The sequence below is a fragment of the Stomoxys calcitrans genome, chromosome 5 (genome assembly GCF_963082655.1).
Source record: "Stomoxys calcitrans chromosome 5, idStoCalc2.1, whole genome shotgun sequence".
Taxonomy (NCBI): domain Eukaryota; kingdom Metazoa; phylum Arthropoda; class Insecta; order Diptera; family Muscidae; genus Stomoxys; species Stomoxys calcitrans.
In genome coordinates, this window is record NC_081556.1 from 499,399 (window position 1) to 525,273 (window position 25,875).

At 36.3% G+C, this 25,875-nt stretch overlaps 1 protein-coding gene across 3 annotated transcripts in view; it reads left to right on the forward strand.

Moving 5' to 3' along the window:
* Positions 1-25,875, forward strand: part of LOC106086517 (uncharacterized) — a 132,507-nt gene that overhangs the window by 45,559 nt on the left and 61,073 nt on the right. For all 3 annotated transcript variants that reach the window (XM_059370181.1, XM_059370182.1, XM_059370183.1), the window contains 5 exons: positions 85-907; positions 969-1,155; positions 1,224-1,335; positions 1,426-1,596; positions 1,682-1,735. In XM_059370181.1, coding sequence (XP_059226164.1) covers positions 85-907; positions 969-1,155; positions 1,224-1,335; positions 1,426-1,596; positions 1,682-1,735 — 1,347 coding nt within the window. The remainder of the gene's footprint in view (positions 1-84; positions 908-968; positions 1,156-1,223; positions 1,336-1,425; positions 1,597-1,681; positions 1,736-25,875) is intronic.

A 25,875-nucleotide genomic window follows, 5' to 3' on the forward strand; every position in this document is an offset into this window, starting at 1 on the left:
TGTATTTGCTTATCATCGGAAAGTTCCATCAAAACTTTTCTTACACGATGTGATATTGAAATTTTCCGATTTGTCTTATCTCAGATCGTCACATCAAAACAAATTCGGGATCCTGGGAGCTGATAGAAAAAGACGATGAGAGTACTCCACCAGGTACACCACCACCTCCCTACAGACATGCCCATTCCGCCAGCATGTCGGGTAACGAAGATAGTATTCACGAACATGGCGGAGCATCGACAAGTGGAATTTTCGTTGAATCTCATCATTTCACGCCTTTGGCTGGAGCTGTGTCGCCTCCCCCTTTATCACATTCCAGTCGTATTCAAGCGGCCCAAACGAGTTGTACCCAAAAGGAGATCATGTCAATGGAAGACGAGGATGCGTCCGACCAGGAAGGTCCGTTTATAGACGAGAACGGTCCGTTCAATTCGCTTCAACGGTTGCTGGAAACGGAAAACGTTGCATTTCTGGCAGTATTTCTGAACTTTGTGCTTTCCAATTCGGAACCAGCGCCCCTTCTATTTTACCTTATAACGGGTCTATACAAGGAGGGCACCGCCAAAGACATGCGTAAATGGGTATACGAAATTCATTCGACCTTTCTGGTGCCTCGTGCCCCTCTTGTTTGGTACCGTCACGATGAGTTGTTGGCCCGAGAGGTGGATGTGGTTCTTCAGAATGAATTCGACAAAGTCGAGATTCTGAGAAAGGTATTTTGGAAGAGCCGTAAAAAAGCCAGAGATATTATATGCGAACAATTGAGAGAATTCCAACAAAAACGAACAGCTGGTTTGGGAACTATATACGGGCCAACAGATGCTCAATTGGCCGAAGCAAAGGGGGACAAACAGCGAGAACAACACATTTTTGAGGAGACCCTCATGAAGAAGTTACAAGTTTTAATGTAAGTAATGCAGCCGTAGAAATGGCATGTTCTCTTTAAAAAAAAATTTTGAATGTTTCAGTGACGAGTACGATAAAGATCTCCCTAACGAGGATCCAAAGAAACTGGCACTATGCTCCGCACTGTCTACGGTTATACATCGAATATTCATAACACGCTCCCATCCAAATAGTATAATAGATCGCGTCCACCATTTCGTCAGTCGGGAGAAGAGTTTCAAATCTCGTTTAATGGGCAAGAAAGGAAAGGTGAGTAGCAAGCAATTTCGTTATGCCAAGCTATCAAGGGACAAAAACCAATTTCATTCAATTTGCAGATGATTGTGCGTGGTCATCCATTGGTATTGAGACAATACTACGAAGTGACCCACTGTAATCATTGCCAAACGATAATCTGGGGTGTCAGCCCACAAGGCTTCCATTGTACAGGTAATGCTATATTATATTCCTATGCGAATCGTTCCTCTCCCTAACGACTAGTGTTGTTGTTGTTGTTTTTCTTCTTCTTCTTGTTCACAGACTGTAAATTAAATATTCACCGTCCTTGTTCGAAAATATTAGAAGAGAATTGCCCTGGCCCATTACCTCAAGCGAAACGGAAAGATAAAGATCTGAATAACGATAGTAAAATAAGTAAACTAATTATGGGCAAAATCCGCCAGAAAACGTCAACGGATGCTAGTGGTGGAGGTATGTATGAAATATTCTTCTAGATAACGCTATGGACCTCTCTTATTAAGCAAAATGCACTTTTTCCTCATTTGATTCATTGCAGACAAACGCCAGCGGCAAGATGCAGACGATTTCGATCCTTTGGAGCTACCCAATGGTAAGTCACATCTTAAGCTCAATGACGGTTTTATTTAAAAATTTATGCGAATATATGGGTCTTCCTTGAAAAGTAAAATGAAAAAATCGTTACACAATTGGGCAATTACGGGTTTTAAGTTTAATTTGTCGTTGTTGTTGTAGCAGCGTGTTGTACACTGAGGTGGCTGCCTTTGCCGATGAAGGAATCTATAGGGTCAATCCGGTACGTACAACCGACTATCATGAGATTGACGTTTAATTTGTACTAGCTCACCCATAATCTTTTGAATTCTGTCCTATTGAAACAGAACAGAAAGTTTGCTAGAAATGGGACAGCATTATTTTTTTCTGCTGTTTTCATGTAGCCCAAAAATTTTAATTATACTTAAAATAATGACTTTAATTTAAGTCCAATATTGTTATGATCGAGTTATAGGTCCGTTTATGTGTAATTTAAGGAAACGTGAGCGCTCCGATAATTGACTTTATATGGCGATTTCAGGTGTAAAGTAGGTACATGTTTAGGACTTTTGTAGGTGGACGGAACGGTTTCCCATGATCTTGTTTCATGTTTCAATGTCAGTTCGTACTCTACTCCTAAACCCCTTTTATTTGATACCCAGATTGGCATAAACAGGCTTGATACTTGGCCCACGCTTTGGTTTTCATACTCTCCTCCAAATATCTTGAATTTGAAGTCCATGTTGTCATAATTAGGTTGTAAAACCCTAGAAATTGAGTGTTTCCTCATCATGATCGTGATTTTATAGATTGGGATGACCCCCAGGCACTCGACAATTGACGCCATTTTTCTAATCAGATTCGCTGTACCCTCCATTTGAGACACCAGATTGTGCCTTTCGTTGCATTACCCCTAACAACCTCTAAGCAAACGTGTACTCGTTGGGGTTGTTGGGGGAAAGGCCACTTCCTAGATAACCCGTTTTTTTCAGCACAGAACCATTCTTGACAGCGAACATTGAAAGAAAATAGGTTATGTCGTTGTTGAGTCTATATGGAAATGAATTTGTTTTACACTAAAAATATAAGCCCACATAGTGCAAAATACTGCATCCTCTCCCTTAGTTTTTTAAACTGTCCATCATCTATTTCGTTCATTGAGAGCCTAGTATAGAATCATTCATTACTAGCATTATTCATTATTGTGCGAGCTCGCAATAAATATACAAACAACAACAAAAAAGCTTACCAACATGCCAAGTAGAGCCATGCACATAACACCCACCCAATACCCTCACCTAAATAGTGATACTCTTTCTCACACACATTTACTCTCATTTATCTCAACATGACATTGCATGTACACCGATAACGAATGCTTTAAGAAAACCAACAACAATTTGCTGTGTTTATGCTTCTTCTTCTTTTATTGAAAATTAATTCCTCATCTTCGTGGCTTTTCTTTTCGGAAAATTACTTTTCATATATATTCTTCGCTTCTCTGGAAAATATCTATCGATTGATGTCTATTTTATTAAAATCCATTCAGCCGAATGGCCGTAATACTTACCACAAAATTGCCAATATAAAATCATTGGCCGTTTAATAATATACGTATACGTAATAAGAAGTATCTGTTTGCGTTAAATAAGGCAAATAATTATCAACGGGGGTCAAAATAGCAAATCATTGTCTAACCGCACCAATCTCCATTGTTCCACTGTAGCAGAAGGTTGAAAGCGGTTTTTATATTTTGCGAATGTGGGCCAAAGATAAATCGACATTACATCTGGAAAAAAATCTAAAAAATATCTTCAAAATAGCAAATCATTGTCTAACCGCATCAATCTTCATTGCTCCATTGTTGCAAAAGGTTGAAAGCGGTTTTTAACTTTTACGAATGTGGGCCAAAGATAAATCGACATTCCAAGAGGTCTGGTGATTTTAAATGAATGACATTACATCTGATAAAAATCTAAAAATTTCTTCATCTTATGTGACATAGTGACAATATTTATTTATTTTTTATTAACACTTCAAGATCTCTCAGTGGAACTCCATATAAAAATATCGATTTTATTGCAATATCAGTCCGAATCGGACGAACATATATATGTGAGCTTTATTCAAATTTGAACCGATTTTTTCGATAAGCTTCGGCTACTTGGCTAAAAAGAAATGTCTGTGCCAAATTTGGAGATGATGAGATGAAAATTGCTACCTGCACTTTATACACAAACTAGCTGGATCGGTGTGCTTCGCTACACCCATAAGAGTTTGCGACCCCTTTTGACATGGTCTAAATTTGAAAACTATTAATATTCGTATTTAACTCTCAAATAACTTTCTTTAGAATTCCATATTGTCCCGTTTGGTACATATGCCCATTTGGGGCATTACTTTGGGGTGAGGCTACTACCCGGGAATTGACTGAAATTTTTATATAATTTTCGTATTCTAATCTCCAATACCTTTTCGTTTGAGTCCCATTTTGTCCCGTTCGGTGTACATGTCCATTTAATGTTTAATATTGGGGTGGGTCGATCCACCCGATAAAAGATCCCAAACTTTTATATAAGCTTCGTATTCTACTTTCAAGTACTTTTCGTTTGAATCCCATACTGCCCCGATCGACCTACATGTCGGTTTGGGGGTGATTTTTGAGGTTGGGCGCCCCGATCCCCTGGTACTTCAGCCCAAATTTTGATATAAGTTTCGTATTTCACTTCATTTGATACTACGTATATTTCCCCAATCGGTACACATGTCATTTTTGGTCGGTTTTTGAAGGTGTGGCGGCCCCCCGACACATGATGTCGAATGGTTATATCAAGTTTGTACTCTGCTCTTAAATAACTTTCATTTGATATCCATATTGTTCCAATCGGTAAACATGTAACGATTATTTAACACCAATGTTTTGTACCCGTTCGGTCCAGATTTGGATATAGCTGCCATATACAACGATTTCTCGATTTAAGTTTTTGGGCCCATAAAAGGCGAACTTATTGTCCGATTTTGCTAAAATTTGGGACAGTGAGTTGTGTTAGGCCCTTCGACATTCCTCTTTAATTTAGCCCCGATCGGCCCAGATTTGGCTATAGGTGCCATATATACCGATCTCCCGATTTAAGATCTTAGGCCCATAAAAGGCGAAATTTGGTACAACGAGTTGTGTAAGGCCCTTCGCCACCCTTCTTCAATTTGGCCCAGATTTGGATATTGCTGCCATACAAAACCGATCTCTCGATTCAAGTTTTAGGGCCCATAAAAGGCGCATTTATTGTCGGATTTCGTTGAAATTTGGGAGAGTGAGTCGTGTTATACCCTTCGACATCCCTCTTCAATTTGACCCAGATCGGTTCAGTTATGGATACAGCTGCCATATTGGCCGATCTCTCGATTTAAAGTCCCATAAAAGGCGCATTTATAATCCGACCATATTTGGATATAGCTGCTATGGCGGCATAAATTTTACATTTTTCACCGGTTATGACGAAAGGTGGTTTAAAAATATACCCGAGTTCGGCCCGGCCGGGTTTTTACTGGTTTTACAAATATAACTGTACATAACAGTGAAGGTAATATTTGGAACAATTATTCCTTATGTTATGCCTATACTGACGTTTTAGCCTAATAATTTGTAATAACAATCGAGTGGTTTTCAGTGCATTATAAAGGAAAAACGAATCGTTTTCAGCGAATTATAAAAGAAAAAGGAGTCGGTAACCCAAAACAATGGCCTAATCACGGCATTCGATAACGTATTCGTTTTTGCCTCGAACAAATTGTCGATAAGAACACATATTTGGATCACGTCATTCGATCGAAATATGCTTCCATTTTGTGCAGCGTTGACAGCATCAAAAAGCGAATTAGTAACAAAACATATATGAAAATTTCGTTGGGGGAAGTCAGTGATCGCTAAGGAAAGTCAAGTCACTTGCTGACCAAATATTGCAAATTCAGAGTTGTATCCAGATACACTCTTATGTCAAATGGTTTGTTTAGATTTTTAAGTTTTTTCAACATTTTTTTTCCACATTTTTAATGTTTTAAAGTACGTTTACATTGGCTACTAAATCCAGATTTATGGCCTTTTCGAGATTTAAGTGCTAAATCCTGTTTTTTTTTTTCAAGTTTTACCATACAAAAATAAATCCTACTTTTGGAGGATTTATTTTCCCAAATAAACCTGATATCGTGGCTGAATAATCGATAAAAGTACCAAAATATGCAACTGTTTTCAGGAATGTATGATATGTACATTCATGGATACGCATGTACGCTTGTGTATGTCACCTAAATCTCCCAAAAACGCAGTGTTTAGTTAAATCCAGATCATAAAAAATCAATGTAAACGTGCTATTAACTTAAAATGTATACGTTTGTAATCAGAAACCTTTTAATTTTTTGGCTGCCGATTGACATTGACAGTGTACAGAAGTTGACAGGTGATTGGGAATTTCTATCCCCTTTTCCACAGGGTTAGGGGTTTCGAAAAATTTTAAATTCTATTGTAAAATTTGGAAATTGAATGACGCGATTAGGCCCCAGCTTTGGTCTTTAATATATTAGACCTCTCTTGTTGTAGTACGATTGCATTACAGTATTGTTGATTTTCATATGCAGATTTGCGATGCAGTATCAATGCTACCTCGTATTCCTGGTTTTTTTTCTTTTTCTTTTGATAATAATCAATGTAAACGTGCTATTAACTTAAAATTTATACGTTTGTAATCAGAAACCTATTAATTTTTTGGCTGCCGATTGACATTGACAGTGTACAGAAGTTGACAGGTGATTGGGAATTTCTATCCCCTTCCCCACAGGGTAAGGGGTTTCGAAAAATTTTAAATTCTATTGTAAAATTTGGAAATGGAATGACGCGATTAGGCCCCAGCTTTGGTCGTTAATATATTAGACCTCTTGTTGTAGTACGATTGCTTTACAGTATTGGTGATTTTCATATGCAGATTTGCGATGCAGTATCAATGCTACCTCGTATTCCTGGTTTTTTTTTTTTCTTTTTCTTTTGATAATTTTCTGGCAAGTCTAGCAACATAAACTTCTGCAAACGCGACAACCTACAGTTTCCAAACTCTTATTTTGGGAATGTTGCTCTCTTAAAGTGGTCTCAATTGGATGAGACGAAATTCACGTAAGAGAATAATTCTGTATGTATTTATTGGGGGTTTGTTTTGGCCAATTTTCTCTGTTTTGCCGGCATTTTAGGAGTGGCTAACGAAAACATTGTCCCATATACATATATGCTATTACATATGCACATTTATATATGTCTGTGCATATTTGCACATGTATGCATATTATTAAAAGATGAAAATCTTGTTTTGTTTTTAATTTTGAAAGTAAAATATAAAAAGTATATGAGCATATTTACGTATAGTACGACTTCATTGGCACCTAATTTTTGTGTTTAATTTTACTTAACATAGCCAACAACTATTAAGAGAAAACAGAATAGGTGTGAACCACTCAATTCGGCCATGAGAGTTGAGAGAATGGATAGAAGTTTGAAGCAGGTCATACCATCGCGATATAATCAAGACGCCGATAGGAAATCTGGAAGAAATGAAAGAGGTTTCTGATCAGATACCCCCGGCGAAAATTGAGGTCGAGTGCGAGGCACTGCTGCCAGCAGAACAGTCTTGGATTGACGGAACTCTGATATTGCCATCTGGAAGTTCATGTTACACAGATGTATCAAAGCTAGAGGACAGAGTGGGCCGGGCGATCTACGTTGAGGACCCGGAGAAGATCCTACAGGTGGAGATCTGGGCTATCACGAAATCTTTACGGACAGTACACTAGCTATCAGACATTACACAACCAGTTCGTGAGCGGTCTTGAAGTGTAAGAAGGCGATTAACGCATTCTCTAAGGATGACACGATCTGAATTGTTCGGTTGCGGAGCCATAGCGGAGTAAGGGGGAATGAAGGAGCAGATAATTTGGCCGTGAAGGTCATACGACTGATGATGATGAAACGCTGGAGCATTTATTACTTCGTTGCGGTACTTTTGCAGCTAGCAGACGCCGACACTTAGGTGGAGAAACAATACCAGACATGAACCGACTAATGGGTGGTACTATCTTTGTGTTTCACCATTGTAAACTCATATGTTTCGCGATAATTTTTTTGAAACAATTCACAAATATCAATGATAATTTTTTTGAAACAATTCACAAATATTAATGATAATTATTTTTTTTAATTTTGCCTCAAGTAATTTGGGAATGGCCTATTGAATGAAATCCCTAAGCTTTCTTGCTTTAAATCTATTATCTATAAAAGTAGTAGCCGAAAAATATGGCGAAAAGCGAGTATAGTACCAACCTTTAGGGTAGGGAATGGAGAACAATTAGGGATCTTATGAGGAGCACGGATTTTCTGACTTTGATTTTTTTCGAGGTTACTTATTAGTATTTAGAGCGGACAACAAGCCGATTTCTGGCTTTGGTGGTTGTTGTTGTAGCCACATTTTCATGTGGAGGTGGTGATCCTCGTCAAGCTGCTCCTGTAGGTGAGCAAGCTTGTTCCGATCCAAAGGGCCGATCACCGCAGGAACAAAGAGGCCATTTAGACTCTCCGCTCGATACCGTCGATTGTCCGCGACTGCCGTCGCAGCTACTCCGATGGAGCATTTCACTATCTCCAACCTGTAAACGCGCCCGGTAACCGCAGCTTAGCTTCTCGTGACAGCATTTAACACCAAACACATCGGACGTCAATGTTCCAGCCTGAGCGGTGCTCGCAGCTATCCCGTGCCGGGACTGGCTACAGTGTGTGTCCATAGTGGCATAATTTCCGCACGCTCCTCGAACTAACTAAAACAATTGCAGCGGAAACATATGCCATAGCCCATGTTTCCAACCCTTATTTTGAATAGCGACCTGTCATTGTCTTGACATAGACTCTATGAGATGATAAAGTGTGTCCTGGAATTCCGCGCGTATTCGATTCGTTTCAAAAATTCTAGAAATCTAGAAATTAATTAAGATTTAAAAAATGTTATATTGTTTCCACATTTTTTCTAAGCTTTTGGTTGTTGTTCTTGTAAAACATTTCCAACGAATAAAATTGCTTCACAATTAATCTGGCTTTAAGGATGGCGATTAATATTTTCTCCAACAGCTTATTTTTTGCTGTGTAATGCAATGTTTCATTTTTAAGTGTTTCCAACGCATAATTCATTTGACTCTCTTTGGGGCTGTTGTTACGTTATTGAGTGAGAGCACGGCTATCAACAACTACATCATACTTAACATACCTACAACCAAGAGAACAGACGACGGCCTCTGTTGGCTTTGTTGTCGTTGGATATTGTTCTGGCATTTGTTTGCATGTGTATGTGCCTGTTTATGCCGTTTTTTTCTCCCCATAAATGTGCAAAAGTAACATCACCGCTCACCATCACTCGTCATCACCACCACCTTATTTCCCCACCCATCCCCAGTAGAGGCATGCATGGAACGATAATCACACTGAAACAACAGAGTAATCAGTTGAGTTTTTTGAAACGGCAAAAACGGACGTGTGATATTGCTCCTCTTGTTACTGCGTTACCACGCACATTCGGTATGTGTTGGGTAAAACTTCTTCGACGAAAACACAAATATTAAAAAAAATGCCGCTAAAAGGATGTAGCAATGGTGGTCGAGGAAGACAAATAGTCGGAGTAGTTTTTCTAGCCAGACGAGCGAAAAAAGTGTGTGTGTGTGCGTGTGTGTTCGAGCGTTCAAAGAAGAAAAAAGATAAAGGGAATTTGGGAATATTGATGAATTCTCACTGTTTTTTTCTATTATTAATGTAAACCGTTCATAGGGAGACGTTTTTGTCTTGCCCAACCAATGATACAAATTTAAATGTCTTAGACAAATAACAAAAAGGGAAAGAAAATCCCTGCATGTGATATCAGTTGGAGGAATAGCAAGCAATAATAAACCAAAGTGATTAGCTTTCGCTGAACCCAACAACATGTGCAATACCTAAATGTATTCAATTGTGTCTGCGAGAGTACGTTACATGCATTTCGTACATACATATGTATAATAATTGCATTTTGTTCTTTGAAATTTAGGAAAGTAGAATTGTATGCGAAACTGATAAATCATCAAATGTGAGAAAACTCTCGAGATGATACACTAACATTGTTTTGATTGGTGACGATGTTGATTGTAAATCATGGACCGTCCCTTCTCTTTGGATAATGTAAATCTTCTTGGGTACAATATGTTTGCTGCGTGGTTTTACATGACATTCATTGGTGAGCCCATTGGAAGAGTTTTCTTTTTTACTCACAGTTCAACGCATTTTTATCACAATCAATGCAGATTGTGCAGGCGACCAACCGCCACAGCTTCGTCGTATTCGCGTTTAATGTCGTTGCATGGATGATGCTCGTGCAGTGGCTAAGAAACACACATGCATCATGACATTGAACAATGCAACAATTCTGATGACCATACATCCACAATTAAGGTTTTCCAAAGTTCACTCACTCGAGATTAAGATATAAAGCAAAATAACGTCTGCAAAGCATGAGCGTCTTTCTTATTTCATAAAAAAAACTTATTCCCAGTGCAATATTTGAATTGTATCGCAATGTTGCAGCTGCACAACACAGATGATGGGGAAAACAAAACTAGTTTAGACTTGTGTCTAACACATTAAGGGTAATTTTCTCATAGTAAAGATAGAAAACGGTATTTAAGTTCGCGAAATTGCAAACCAGATGTCAATTTAACAATCTACCATTGAAATGTACATATGTATGTATGTATGTATATTGGCGATTCAAAATCTCTCCTGACACTCACCTTTATACATGCTTATCGATGTATCGGGTATTTTAAATTAGATATATTGCTAGTGTATAAGAAAGGCATCGTGAGAGAGTTTTTTTTTTATTTGCTGACAGGTGGATACATGAATATAACGGCGATTCAAAATAGGTAGATGTATCAATGTTGACACTTATACATAAAGTCATCACTCACATGTGTAAACGTTTATATACATACATAGATGCTTGCTTCTTGTGAATATATACATACATTAATTTTGATTAAGAGAGGTGCATCAAAAGTACAACAATAATATGAGCATTATGTGAATGTGTCTTCGAAACTGGAAGTTTGTTTGGGAAGAAATCGAAGACCTAGCTTCCCCAACAGCTAGTTGCACATCTGAGATGGAAGTAATTATACAAAGTAGGGGTAGAAAACTGCGGTGGTTCACAAGGATTTTTTTCTTTCAATCGTTTGATGCTGTTATCCACATTTTGCTCTGTTATTGTTGTACCTTTGAAGTTGGTCGTCCAATTCAATTCCAATTATCTCTCTAAATCAGCGATGGGCACATTCACACATTATTTTCAAGCCCGCGAGCTTATGGTCTTGTGTACGTAGGATACAATAATGTGCACAATAGTATGCCGCTCTAAATTCATACAAGGAGTAGAGATTACTATCAAATGATTACTGAATTTTGTAGGAAATTTGCTTTAGATAATTTCAATTAATACATAGAATTTAAAGCGGAGATTTTTAGCAAACACGCGTGGGTTTTTCATAAAAACTAAGCAACATTTCCATATTAGATAAATTCATAACAACGCCATTTTTGGAGTAAACTTAAAAACTATCCAAATCTTTGTTTTATAAAAATACATTTCAATTCTATTGGCCTGTGTTGGTTGCCCTAAAATATCCCTTGCTTCAATGGTCAATAAACGACCAAGAGAATACTGAAAAAATCTATTTTGTGAGAAGTATTTTTAGAAACTATTTGGGTTGGAGAAAACAGGATACATCTCTAAGTGAGTTGACCCAATTAAATACGGAGTAAAATAAGGGTAGTGTGTGTTTCCATCGAGCAGAGGATACACTTGTCTCATTGACTTCATGGAAAATAGACCTAATTTTTATAGCCAGCCTCACAGTGAGGACACCTATGGTAGGCGCAACGCTAAAATTATCATTTATGTTTTCAGCATTAGTGAGCTGATTTAATACAGTAGTAGTACATTACAGGCCACAGTGCTAAACATATTTCTCACGCTCCACCATAGAGTAGGGAGAATATCATCGTCATTTCGAAATACTCAGCTGTGGAACCTTATAAAATCGTTACGCATTACCAACAAATAGATCGGGATTGTAATCATCGCTTTATGTAAAGATGTGGCAAGCATTCGTGTAGAAGCATCCATTAGTTTAATTTATTAACTATTTCAGTTTATTGAGATTCCATTGCAGGATATTGCTTTCTGTTTAAAGAATAGTAAAGCAAAAAACATTTAAAAGTCCGCAAAAGTGTGTTGTTGCCAGAAGCATTTTCATTTTAGACCAAGAAAAATCATCAGCATGGGTCATGGTGGTTTACAACCATTCCAACTAGAGTAAGTTGTAAAGCACACATCTGAATTTGAACAGGGCTTTTTAGCTCTCAGTTTTATCAAGAGTTGATCAACCCCGAAGATTTATGACCGCAAATTCTGGCAATAGCTTGCCAAGAGCAATCGCTATAATTGCTGTGTGTTTTCTACAACTTTAAAATGCATTTTTCAATTTCTTCGGCAACACTGTTATGATATGCAAAAATTGCATATCATAACAGTGTTGCCATTGTTTTTCTATTTTTCATTGCTGTGTGTTTTCTACAACTTTAAAGTGCGTTTTTCAAATTTTTTCGTCAAATTCAAAATTTATGTTTTTGTTTGCATATCATAACAGTGTTTTTCTATTTTTCATATTTTTGCTGATTTCCGAACCAATACCATTGTAAATCGAGATATTAACGTTGTCATTACGTTTGTCGAAAGTATCTACTTAACTTTTTGTATAAATTCCATGCAGAGTATAGTCTCAATCTGTTCATAAACCAATAAAGGCCCCATATGAAGTCATTTAATTTCTTGAGCAACTTGCATTTTTGTGCATATTGAGATTTTTTTTATTATTTCCAATATTTGTGTTTAGTATGGTCCAAATCGGTTCATGAGATGATATCGATTGCTCTCATATAAATCAGTCTTCCTATTTGAATTCTGGAGCACCTATACCAAACACTGTTTTGTTCCAATATTAAACAAAAATTGCATGTGCTCTTAGATTTTGCATACATAAAAAAAAAATTGTCGAAAGATTTTGGCAAATGCGATACATGGTAGAGGCACAGCCGAACATAAAGCGTTAAAACGATTTAAAAATAAAAATAATTTGAAATATTACGTCTAGTAGTTCTGGCAAAGTTAGGGATATCTAATTGTTTAGCATTAAAAAAATAGATAAAATTTAAATTTATAAATATTCAAAATTTAATATAAAATAGATAATAGACTTAAATGTTGAAAACCGAATTGTTAAATAAAATTATTATAATTCATCATGATATGGACACGATATAAATATGCCCATACATGTGTACATATATTGGCCGCTGATACCTACCTACAGAGTACATATGTACTCTCTGATATGTTAGTATGCACGTCAGTCAAGTGCCATTTTCGTGTACATCCAACTTTGGGCCATTGTGGTGTGGTGGATCCCGCAAAAACAGAACAGTGCGGAAATGTAGGTGAGGATTTTCATTGCTGTCGTCATTGGATCATTCGTTTAGACTTCGTTCATTCATGTTTTCAAGCAACAAGAGCAACAACACCACCTCCACAAGCAACCAACCAGCCATCAGAGTGACCACAGTCTTGCCTCAAACATACATAATTTCGTGTTTTCCGTTTTTTCCATCGGCCTTTTGTTTACATTTCCAGATTGAAAATATTTTCTCAAAAACAAAAGAAGCACTACATTTTTTAAACTTTGCAGTAAACAAAAGATATTTATAGCGCGAAAACAATCCACGCATACACCGATGAATTGGTAAATTCGTAAAAATAAGCAAATTTATAGACTTGAAACAAAAATTAATTAAAAGTATATCAGAGGGCAGGGGCCAATTTCGATACCTCTACATATGTAGTCGGTGTAGGCGCAATTGTTGTACTCACTTGTATGTGTTGTACTCACTTTTTGTCGAGAAACTCCTCGTTGACGTTGTAAAATCGTCAAAGGGTTCGGGCTTTTCAAATTCCCCCTTCACACACACACACACACACTAAAGTTCGAAATTGGAAAAAATGTCTTTATCAGCAAACATTAGCATCGTCATCTTAAGCATTTACAAAGCCTCCTCTCGCATGTTTGTTCGAGGCGAGGTGAACAAAGCACAGCAAAGTCACATACGGAGCTTATCTCCTGAACTTGAATAATTTCTAAAAATACATTTTCGTTGTAACATTTGCTTTGTTCAGTCCTTTCAGCGAAAATAAAAATTTCGAAATTTAAATACTTTAATATTTAAGACTGTATATACATGCGTATGTACATCCATTCATATGTACATACATAACAGTGCACCCTCAAGCAACAAGTGAAACTGTCACGTGACTGTAACATGCCAAGTAAAATATATATAAAGTGTGGGTGTATTTTCGGAAGGAACGAGGTTTGAAAATGTGTCTTTTAAAATAATTGTGAAAAATTCGCCAACTACTCTCGTTAGAACAATTACGCTCGCACGCAATCTCACATGCAGCAGTTTCCATAATTTTGTGAAAACTATTGAGACATGATGAAGTGAAGTAAAGTGAAGTGACATTGTGTAGATATTCTATAGCTAAACCAAGAGAGGTTGGTGGGGGCACGAACCCCAAACGCTGCAACAGTCACCATTACAATGGATGGAGAGCCAGTGGTTGCATCTGCAGTTCGAAGAAATCCCAGCATTAAGAGATTACTAAAATTTCCATGGGGTGGTCAATGTCAAGGTAAGCCAATTACAGGTCATATTCATTCTTTCAGTATGAGAGTTCAAAAAAGTTTAAACAAAAACCCTTTTTTTTTATCAAATTTGAAGGTATTTCGGTACAAACATTTTGTAGGACGAACTTTTAGTGAGTTTAACCGAATATTGTTCGGATATACCTTTATTTCCCAATTCTCTTTTAAAAATATTCATACATAGTCTAGGTACTAGTATAGATTTAACTCGTCATAATAAAATTGTGGAATTTTAACAACGTCAGAGAATCAATCTTTCGGACTTTCTTTTATTGTCTTAACGCCTTCCTAGCATTGATCTGTTTATTTGGCTAAGCAGTTAGTTTCCCCACATTGCCTGCGCAGTAGATAATTTTCGGCTAAACTTTTCAGCAAAAAAATAACAATTGGTCTGTTTCCCTAGGGGATAACAGCAACAGCAAAAGTGGATGTGTTTTCGAAGATGATATGAAACAGTGGCACTGAACTACTATCCCAAGTAAATAAAGAAAATGAAAACGCTTCACGGTGCTAATTGTTTACACGGCCCAGCAAATATCAATTACACATTTATTTATTTATTTATACATATATGTACCGAAACGTAAGTACATAGACATGTACTACATAAGAGGGAACATTAGGGTGGGCAATAATAAACACTCGACTAATTGTCGAGTTCCCTGTCCCCATTCATTAGTGTTCATGATGTTCACAGGAAATGTAGTTAGTATTTGTTCAGTTAGTCAGAAATGGGATTAACAGACTTGCAGACTGCTCTTTTAGGTTAGGTAAGGTAAACCATCAGGCTCAATTAGATGATGTCTTTTAATTCCTAGGAGATGCCTTGTAGTTCCTACCATCCAGATCGCTTTAAAAAGCCCAACAACTTGAGAATGTTCACATCCACTTAATCAGACAAATTCTGAGAGAAATGAGTACTCAATGTGGAACTCCTTCTGACTGCCAGTGCGGGACACACACACAGCAGATGTTCTCTTCTTCCTCGACATCCTTACAGCTTCTGCAAAAGTCGTTACTGGCAATCTTCAGTCTGTCAGCATGTTTTTCGATTAGACAGTGACCTGTCATGACGGACACTATGATTGAGACATATGTTCTAGCCAGTGACTGCAAAGCGGTAGACCTCTTCCAGTTTCAGATTAGGCCACATACTTTTGGAAAACTCAAAAACCCCTCAAATTTCGATTCAATTTCATAGAAAGCCAAATTTTTAACATAATTTTTTTAAACTTTTGGACAAAATGGAAATCCTGTGGAAACTCCACAAATCAAATGTTAACGAAATTTGGATAATTTCATTTGTATTTTGACATAATTTTTATGAATATTTTATTAAAAATGTAAAAAAATTCAATTTTGGTTTTAAGTCTTAGAACGGACAACCCAATGTTCACAACTAAGTACGTCAATGAGAGTAAAAAACGTTGTAAAGCATTTTATTCGCTTTCATTTAGTAGAAGCCTTGTTCAATTTGGTAAGCGCTTACAACCGGATCCATTTGGCAATCAACTCATCGTCATTATGATCAAATGAGGTTTTCAACTACCATTTGTTGACGATTTCATTTGCCGGGTATCTCACCTCTTCTGGCGACTTCCTTCTCGCATCAAATCGTCAAGAACGAAAAGTGGATGCCGACATCCCCTGTCATTTGTTTTCGTTAAACATATGAACTTTTTTTTGTTGGCTTTGTTTAATGTGGCTCACCTTTAAGAAGAGCCATAACAAGCTCGTCTAGGGGTTGCCATGCTTTTCGTATGGACCAGTGTTGCCGTTTTGGACTTTTCTGCCAAATTTGGTCAGATGGACCATAGGATTTGATTTTGTCGTTTGCACGGCCCAAATCAGTTTTCAATTTCGTCATTCCGTTTGTAACTCCTCAAGAACGTTCCTTATGACATTCGATATGATATGAAGTCGATTCAGTCCGTCCGTCTATCTCTCTGAGCGCGCTTGCCTGCCAATATAGAAAAACCGTACATAGTTCTTGACAAATAGAGGGTTTATAAGATTCGGCCCAGCCAGCCCTTTTTTCATGTATATTTTATAGTACATTTGTGAAATTGGGAACATTAACCATGAAAGTCTCACACACAATAAATGGGTTGGAATTTTGATTTATCTTTCCTATACACAACGATAAAAAAGTGGGTGTGTTTGGAGGTGGCCTTAGCGCAGAGGTAGGCATGTCCACCTATGACAAAAAATTTTCAGTGCTGATTATCCCCTTCTAATGTTGTCGACATTTGTGAGGTATTTTGCCATGTAAAGACTTCTCCCCAAAGAGGTGTTGCACTGAGGCACGACGTTCGGGCTCGGCTACAACCACATTTGACATTAATTTTTCTTTTAGTGTATTCTCGATTTACATTTACGCGTTATGTACTCACATTTTTGTACCGACTTTTAAGAGATTTAAAATTTTAATGAATTTAAGACAAATTTTTTCTGCTGTGGCAACACTGCTATGGACAGCAATTCCTCTCTCTTTTTCTTGAAGATTTTCGCTCCAAACTTTTAGAGACCAGGAGATTGGCAACTCTGATGTGAATGTACGTACACACGGTCAGCAAATCATATTTGATCAATGAAAACCCGTTTGTTTAACGTTTATGTCTGTTTGTTTTCAAATAAAACAAAACGTGTTGCTTAATTTCATTATTTTTTCTCCTCTTGACTACTTGTCGTTCAATGCTTCAACTTCCTGATTGCTAAAATGGCAGAATATGAAATATAAGTCGTTAGATTTCCTTGAATATTTTATAGTGTTAAGCGTCGTTAAAACCCAATGGCATTTGCAAAGTGCAGAAGATGCAACTGTGGTCAAATTTGACAAAGATTTTACGAAATTTTGTTTTGATATTTGTAACACATGCAAGGCTTTTATTGATAAACACTCTGGTAGCCAAGTTGGCTGAACTGTTGTTCAAATTAGTTTAATTGCCTAAACTACTTATTGAAGAACTCCATAAATGAGTTGGGGGGAAAAGGCCTTGGTTAGTTTTATTTTGTGATAAATTTTTAAGAAATATTTATGAAAGTGTGCGAAACCCGTGACCGTGCCCCAGCACGGGATAGCTGGAACAACATAAGCTTTAATTTGTGTGGTGTTCAATGGTGTCACGAGAAGCTTAGCTGCGAGCTACCGGGCGTCCACAGCTTACAGATAGTGAAATGTTCCATACGAGGTAGCTGCAACGGCAGTCGCGGACAATCAACGGTATCGAGTGGAGAGTCTCAGTGAGAGACCGGGCGACGCCGGCCCTTGCACAAATACTGAGTGCATATGATGTTCGATATTCCCGTCTTATCCACGTATCTGAGATTCCTCAAAGACACAAATGCAAGATCGCCGAGGATGGAGAAACCCCGTCTCCCTAAGACCCAAAGCCTGTGCCCCTGTAGACCCGGTCAAGCGCAGAGCAAGTGCTCGGTCATCTCCTCATCAAGAGAGCTTCTGCACTAATCATTATTCGGGATTTCCATTCGTCTGCCTCCGCGTTTCGGCTTCTTTTCTCCACTTCAGTGGCCTGTGAGCGAAATGGTTGATTTAGCAGCTCTAAACTTGGTTTTTTTTTTGTTTTCTAATATTTTTCGGTTGAGAATAGATGAAGCTACAGTAGAAACCAAAAGAAATTTTTTTAAAATTCTAGCCATGCAAAACGAATAAAGCTAGCCACTTGAATTTTTGCACAGATACTTCTTATTGACGTAGCTTATTGTATATTGCAAGGGATGTCGGTTCAGATTTGAATGTAGCCCACATATAAACCAATTCATACAATTGACTTTTTGAGCCTCTAAAGGTTCAATTATGGTCTGATTGGGCTATAAGTTTGCGTAATGATTTATCGTACTGTCTCCAACATCAAATAATTGTTGATGATTTCGTATTCTTTGTATATAAACCTGATCTTCCGATCTCATAAAATCGGATTTTAGTTATATATAGACTTAAAGTCTTGAGGCAATAAATTGGTCATTTTTCATCCGATTTCGATAAATTTTGTGAGTTCTGTTAGGTTTAGTCCTGATCGGACCATATTTGGATATAGCTGCTTTATAGACAGACCGACCGATCTCACGATATGGGGTATTAAGGCCATAAACGATTCATTTATTACCCGATTTCTTTGAAAATTGGCTCAGTGAGTTCTGATGGACCCCTACCCATTCCTGTCAAATGTGGTCCACATCGAAACATTTTTGGATATAGCTGTCATATAGACCGATCTCCCGATATAGTGTAATGAGCCTATAAAAGGAGCACTCTTCAAACGATTTCGATGAAATTTGGCGCATCGAGTTCTGGTACCCCTCTAAACCCATTTGTTGAATATCACATTGTTCAGACCGTATTTGTATATAGCTGCAATATAGACCGATTATGTGTGACAGGGCTGAAACACATGTTGTGTGTGACAGCTTATAGCTGTTCTACTGTAACAAATCAATTAATGTAGAAATGATCAGTGGAATGTTACTGATCCACTGAGATACCAATTTTCCGACAGTGAATAAGTTGAAAAATTAGTAGATCGGTCATTTCTCCCACAGTGCGTCGTCCGCATATAGCTTCCACAAGGATTTCTTTCATCACTAGGTTTCAGGGTGTTCGGCGAGAACACCCCTCCTTGAAGCGTTACCTTTGTCATCCGTCTTCTGGCCACACTATTTTCCAATTCCGCGTTGTTAATCCTGCAGCATAGGGAGATATTCGGCCGACGGCTGATAACCTAAAGTAAATACTTTAAAAGTATCGCCAGTACTAGGAGAGGGTCAGCCCTGTTTAAATTTTTTCTGATGTTCTAGCCTGGCGGACATGCTTACCTCTGAGCTAAGGTGGCCCCATATACAAACGAAATTTAATAAAAGATTTGCTTTGAATATGGCGATATTTTATATTCTAACCATTTTCGAAATTCATTTACATATTTTTTAAAAATTGTATTAAGTCTCAATTTGAATTTTAGTTTCAATGAATGTCTTATTAAATATGTATATTTTCCAGTTGTCACGCATACTTTCTTACATGGTGTATGTATTTTCCAAATCATATGTCAACTTACCTTTGACATTTAGCTGTCAACAAATGTCGCCCCACTGACCTGCACTAACGCACTTAACGTTGCTTAAGTAGTTCTGGCAGATTGATTGACGCCCCAATTTCAACGTTCAACACCTCAATGTTATATGACGACTTCGACTATGGTGGAGGCGGGGGTGTTTAAATCAAATTATGGTTACACAGAGAGGGAAATGGCAAGTCATTAACCTGCCCCTTAACTAACAGCTGACATTTACTCTACTCATAGCGCGCAAATCTCATGATACTTCGGGATATCTTTTAGGGGTGAAATAAATTTGGATTAAGGGAAGTGAAGCTATGTAGCTTCGACATCAAAATTGGAAAAATTAATTATCTTTCTAATGCATAAGGCATGGTTTAGGTGAAAGCATTGGCTTTAAGCTATTGCCCTTCATGGGAACTTGAAGAATGCAAAAAAAAAGAATACGAAAAATGCGTTGAAAACGAAAATGATTTAAGCCAACAATGATTAATATATTACAGGTCCAATCAAAGGCCATCGGAAGTTCCCTTTACACAGAGAAATCGGTGTGGTCTAGGTAAAAAAGCATAATGCACATACATACATACATAGGCTTTCATTCCCTCCCTTGACTTTCTATCCAATATTTATAAACAATCAAAGATTTGTGATCCACGACATATGGTCGAAAAGAAGCAGTTAAATGGGTATACACATACAAACATACACACGTATTTGTATTTATTAGTGTGGGAGACTTCCTCCCACACTAAGAAATACACGTAAATGATAAATTAATGTTGCCTCCAACCCGCAGCGTTCCTACCATATTATCGCAACAAACAATTATAAACAAATCGCTCGCATCGCGTTCATAAATAAATTAAAAATCTCTGTCAATTGTATTTGTTTTTACATTTCAATGACCGCCGCCGCCAGTACATACACACCACGTGTTTGATGTGGTTGCTCTTGGTTATTGCTCTACGACAATATTCCCTTTGTACTCAAGCCAAAGAGTTTATAAGGAACAGAATTTCTTATTTAAACTAAAGAAGGAAGAAAAAAGAAACTCATTTGTGAAGCGTCATAAGGTTGTTAAATCTGCTTGTCCCATCATTTCGATTGAGCTTCTTCATATATATATATTCATACGAAACGAACTAGATAGATGCGCCATTGATTGTTATCGCCCTCTCGTCGATTTTGACTACACAACGATCGATTAGCATTGACACAAACCCATTATTAAAGCTTTTCAAACTTTAATGGTAGTTCTGTGCCTATTGTTCTCATGTTGAAACTATTTTGGAAACCAAATCTATTAAACAATGAGAGTTCTCTCACGAGGCAAATAAACCCCCATACAACCAATAACAGAGATGTCGGAATGGATGAAATGTAATGAAAAACATTTTTGTTTCGAATTTTTTAATTGAAAATGTTGATGTTGCACAACTAGAAAGATTGAACTATTATATTAATAAAGTTGATGATAAAATTTTATTGTTAAATAAAATAAAATTATAAATAGCACATCTAAGACAATAACCAGCCTTTGAATAATTGTACTCCCAATATATACTTTCCATCCCTGGCCAATAAAATTCTCTCACAGAGCTAATTTCATATGATCGCTCTTTTGGAGCTGTGCCATGCTTGTTAGTGTGGAGCAGTGTTGCCAATATTTTTCGGTCTCTTATTGCCAATATTCACAACGTTTTCCCAACTCGTTTAGTTCAAATCTGTTTTGGGTAAACAAGTCGTTTTCGTTTTGCCTTCACAATTTATAAGGACAAAAACGAGTCATTGGAGGCATGGGAACCCAAATAAATGCAAACATTTTGCTTATTAAATACAGTACCAATTAATGTCAATTAATTAAATTCAAATATATTGAATACACAACACTAATTTTCTTTCGTTCTCTTTCTATGAAAACACAGAATGAATTTTTTTTAACATTTTCATAGCATATCTGACCCTTGTTTTGGATAAACACTTCTTCTTCGCTCTAACAGGCAAAAAACTTGAGTTTTGTTTTTAGTTTACAGAAAATAATTCAAGCAAGGTTAATATTTTTGTGGTGTAACTATTTTGAAGTCAGCAATTCAAACACTTATCCAAATATTCAACCCGTTGTAAAAGAGTTAAATATGATTATACTTTCAAAATTTCAAGGAAATTAGACAAGACCTACACTGAAAAAAAGTTTGCCCAAAATTTAAGATTTTGTTCATAGGATTTTAGTAATAAAAACGAGCAAAAGAAACAAAACTTTAAAATAAACATGCTATTTTTAAATTGAATTTCCCATTTTTTTTAGTCGAATCTTAAAATATTTTCAATTATGGTGCTTTAGTAAATTCAATTAAATGCTTATTATTTTGTCTCCTACATTATAAAGGGAAGGAGATTTCAAAGACCCATACGTCCCACAATTTCGACAAATCTATAGCAATACCATGCTGTACGTGCCGGATTAACCCGATGGAGTCCTTCATCGACCAAGGGCTGCCGCCTCAGTGCACAAAACACTGCTACGACAATAACAACAAATTTATCCGACACCCAAAATTTTTTGAAGAACCCCCCTCGGGAATTTTTTTTTTTTGTATACGGACCTTTACTTTAACAACGCAGGAGGTAAAAATCTGTGTACCATATATAGAAATTAATTCGGATTTTCCAAAAAGTACAATTGGATCAATTAAAAAATTTATTGATAATATCAAAAAATTTAATAATTTTTTCGATTGGATCATATAAAGAAATTAATTGATAATATCACAAAAATTTTTTATTTTATTGAAAATTTCAATAATTTTTTTTAATTGAGTATGCGATTTTTTTTTTCACAAACATTGTTTAATATTATCTTTTTCGTGATTAAAGCAGCTTCAGTTAAATAATTAATTGGATCAATTAATTTCGTGATTGAAACCTATATTTATTATTTACCGTTTACCTACTTACAAAGATAAAGGTAAAAGGATTTCGACATTGATTCTCAGTTTATGACACAAAATACTCCGCTTATATATTTTTTTTTTTTGAAAAATGTTTGTATACTTCTTTACTTTTGCTGCTGGACTCTTTACTTGTACAGATACTGAGGGGCGCTCTTATTTCCAAAGCTTTTCTGTGCCTTAAATATTGTCCTTACCCAAAGTAAATTTTTTAATGGTATTGTAAACTTCTTTTTAAGATTTTCGTATTTATTAATAAGGCGTTAAGTTGAGTATCAATTATATTTCCATTTTATTGAAGCATAAAATCGTTCACCGAAGGAAATGTTTCCTTTCAAATTTAGAAAATTAGACATCTTTAAACTAGGTTCTGTTTATTTGGCTCAAATCTAGACTATCAAAGAATCGATAGATTCTTTTTGTAAAAAGTCTCGTCTTTAAGGCAATAACTTCGTCCCCAATTTGGTAAAATCCACCAATTCACAAAGAAGAATCCCCCATATTGGCAACACTGCTGAGAGCGGTCAGAACAAAATTTAAATTCTCTCAACTTAACAAACAAATTTTGCACAATGGCTTTGTTGGGTTCTGCTCATCGCTCATTAGTACGTTTTTAGCTCGAATAGTGAGATCATGCGTCGGTGGTCGCGATCATTAGGCGCTCTTTCGGAATTTAATAAGCACGCCAGCTTTCCTATAGAAATACTTGCATAAAAAATAAATAGCCGAAAGCCAAATTGTCGCAGGCCAACGAAAAGGAAACGAGGACGCGTTCCGAATGCTATGCCAAAATTCCAATGATTTTTTATGAAAAGAAAACCGCATGGCTTACAACATGATCCCTCCTTTTTTGTGATTTCCATCAATTCCTCTCTAAGTGCAAATAATAAAAAAAAGTTGCCGGCAATTTTTTTTAACGGAATTGTGTAAAAAAAAGAAACAAAATAGAAAAAGCGGAATAACTGTTGTTTATACATAGCTCCAAATAATACAAGATTTTGAAATGAAAGGAGTTTTCTGTGAAATTGTGCAATATTTTTAAATAATAAAAGTATCTACAAAGGAAAAAACAAAGCAATTTGAAAAGTGTAATTTGTTGGTTTTGAAATTGAAAATTCAGAGTGAAAAAGTCAAGATTTACGTATGAATAGAATATCTCAAACACTCGCACACATATACACATACATATGTAGACATTTTTTGCCAGCAATGTATATTTACATATGTACATTTAACCCCTTTTGAGCATTTCGTATTTATTTTAATCGGACGCTCTATTTAGGAAACATTTCTTTTGTCTTCGCCATTAGCAAAAATGTGGCGGCATTTCTTCTTCCTCGGTGCTGTCAATACAGTAATTGATAATACATTGACTTGCGTACACATACACACACACAAACACGAAAATATAAAAATGTGTTATTAGTCTTGTTTTGTTTGTCAATCCACCCACCATTTATATCCTTTTTTATTTAGTTTTTAGCAAAAGTTATTTTTGTTTTGCAAATCCCACTTTTAATAGACTGCTGTCGTTATGTAGAAAAGCAAAATGGTGTAAGAAACAAAATTCTTGAAATTAAATTTGCTATGATTCACCTCAATTCCTCTGCTGCTTTTATTTATCTTTTTTTTTGTTCCTATACATACGTCATTTTGCAGTTTAGTTCGCGATATATGTATATGAAAAAAATTCCCCAAATATTTTCAAAAATAATGCCAGAACAGCAAGAGCTATTTTTTTCGTATACTTGTATTGTTATAGATCAAATTATTCAGTTTTACTTTGTATTAAAAGAAAAACAAAATGCATATATACTCGCACATACATAAAACCCACCTAATGTAAAGGAATTTACTCGTATTTCTGTTACACTTCCCGTGCATTCTAATTATTTCTATAGTGGATAATATATGATTCGTCTGTGGGCTAACGCCAGTTCTTTTTTTGGGGTGGGCAAACGCAAATAAAAATCAAAAACACCAATAAAACCACGAATCAAAGACGTAAAGATGTTATATTTTTTTTAACCGACCAAAAAATTAATTTCTATTTTCAATTCAATCAGTAAATTTGATAAAACTTGTTCTCTTTGAGAGACACGATTTGTAATGTCGGAACTTATAAACATATTCAAAAGATGATTTCCAAACCAAATTTACCCGATTTACGGATAAATTAATGGGAATAACTTGATGGGTATCCATACACAAAAAGAAGCGTGGTCTGAGCCGAAACTCTCTTTGATGTTTTTACATTAAGCATAAATTCTTATTGGATAAGAATTGCATCCTCCACTTTAAACCAGGATATGGGTTTACAGGAGCTATATTGGGCTAGGGCCTGATATCGATCACAGTTGGCATGGATATTGTCAGTCATAATATATGTCATTTTGGAAAGTTTTGTATAAATCGGATAAGACTTGTGCCTTCTTTGGTCCCCCGAAGTCAAATAGGAAGATTTTTTATGGGGAAGCTGCATGTGTATCTAAACACGGATCGATTGTCCATTCCTTCGATACGAAAAAAGGAAAACTACATTTTTGATTTAAGTTGGAAACAAATTTTTGTTGAAAAAGAAGCACACTTTAGCACTCCTAAATGTATAAAATTTTCTGTGTTTTCGAATGGAACGTGTTAAAATGCGAGAGTACAGTTTTCATTAAATTTCTCAGATCAAATGTTTTTGTTTTAGAATAGCACGCAACTCTATGGAACCCAAACAAAGCACTATTTGTATTGATCTCCATTAAAATAAAATTATTCAATCCCATGGCAGCCAGTTGTACGTACCGGATTGACCTTTATCGGCAAGGACTACAACAACAACAACAACAACAATTACTATTGCATCAAAATACACATATTTGAAAAATAGCAATAAAAACTTACTCATTCTTTATTTCATTTGGTTTAAGAGAAATAAAAGCAATAAAAATAAATAAGTCAAACCAAGAAATAGGTTTATATAAGAGCTATATCAGCTCTTACTTGGTTTAGATGTTGGAATCGCAAGCTATATCAGGTTAAAAATGTCTATCCAAAAAGGAATTGCACTGCGGCACGCCGTTCAGTCTCGGTCATAAAGAGGAGGTCTCTTATCATTGAGCTTAAACTTAATCGGACTATACTCCACGATATGTGAGTAATTTGCCCCTGTTACTTAATGAAATGTTAATGGGCATATTGTATTTGAATATCGCGTTACGAACCGATTCAGGCCATTCTTCGCAATGGCCTGAATCGATTGTGCAAATTTCAGCCAAATCGGATATGAGATGCGCTATCTATGATCTGAATATATGACC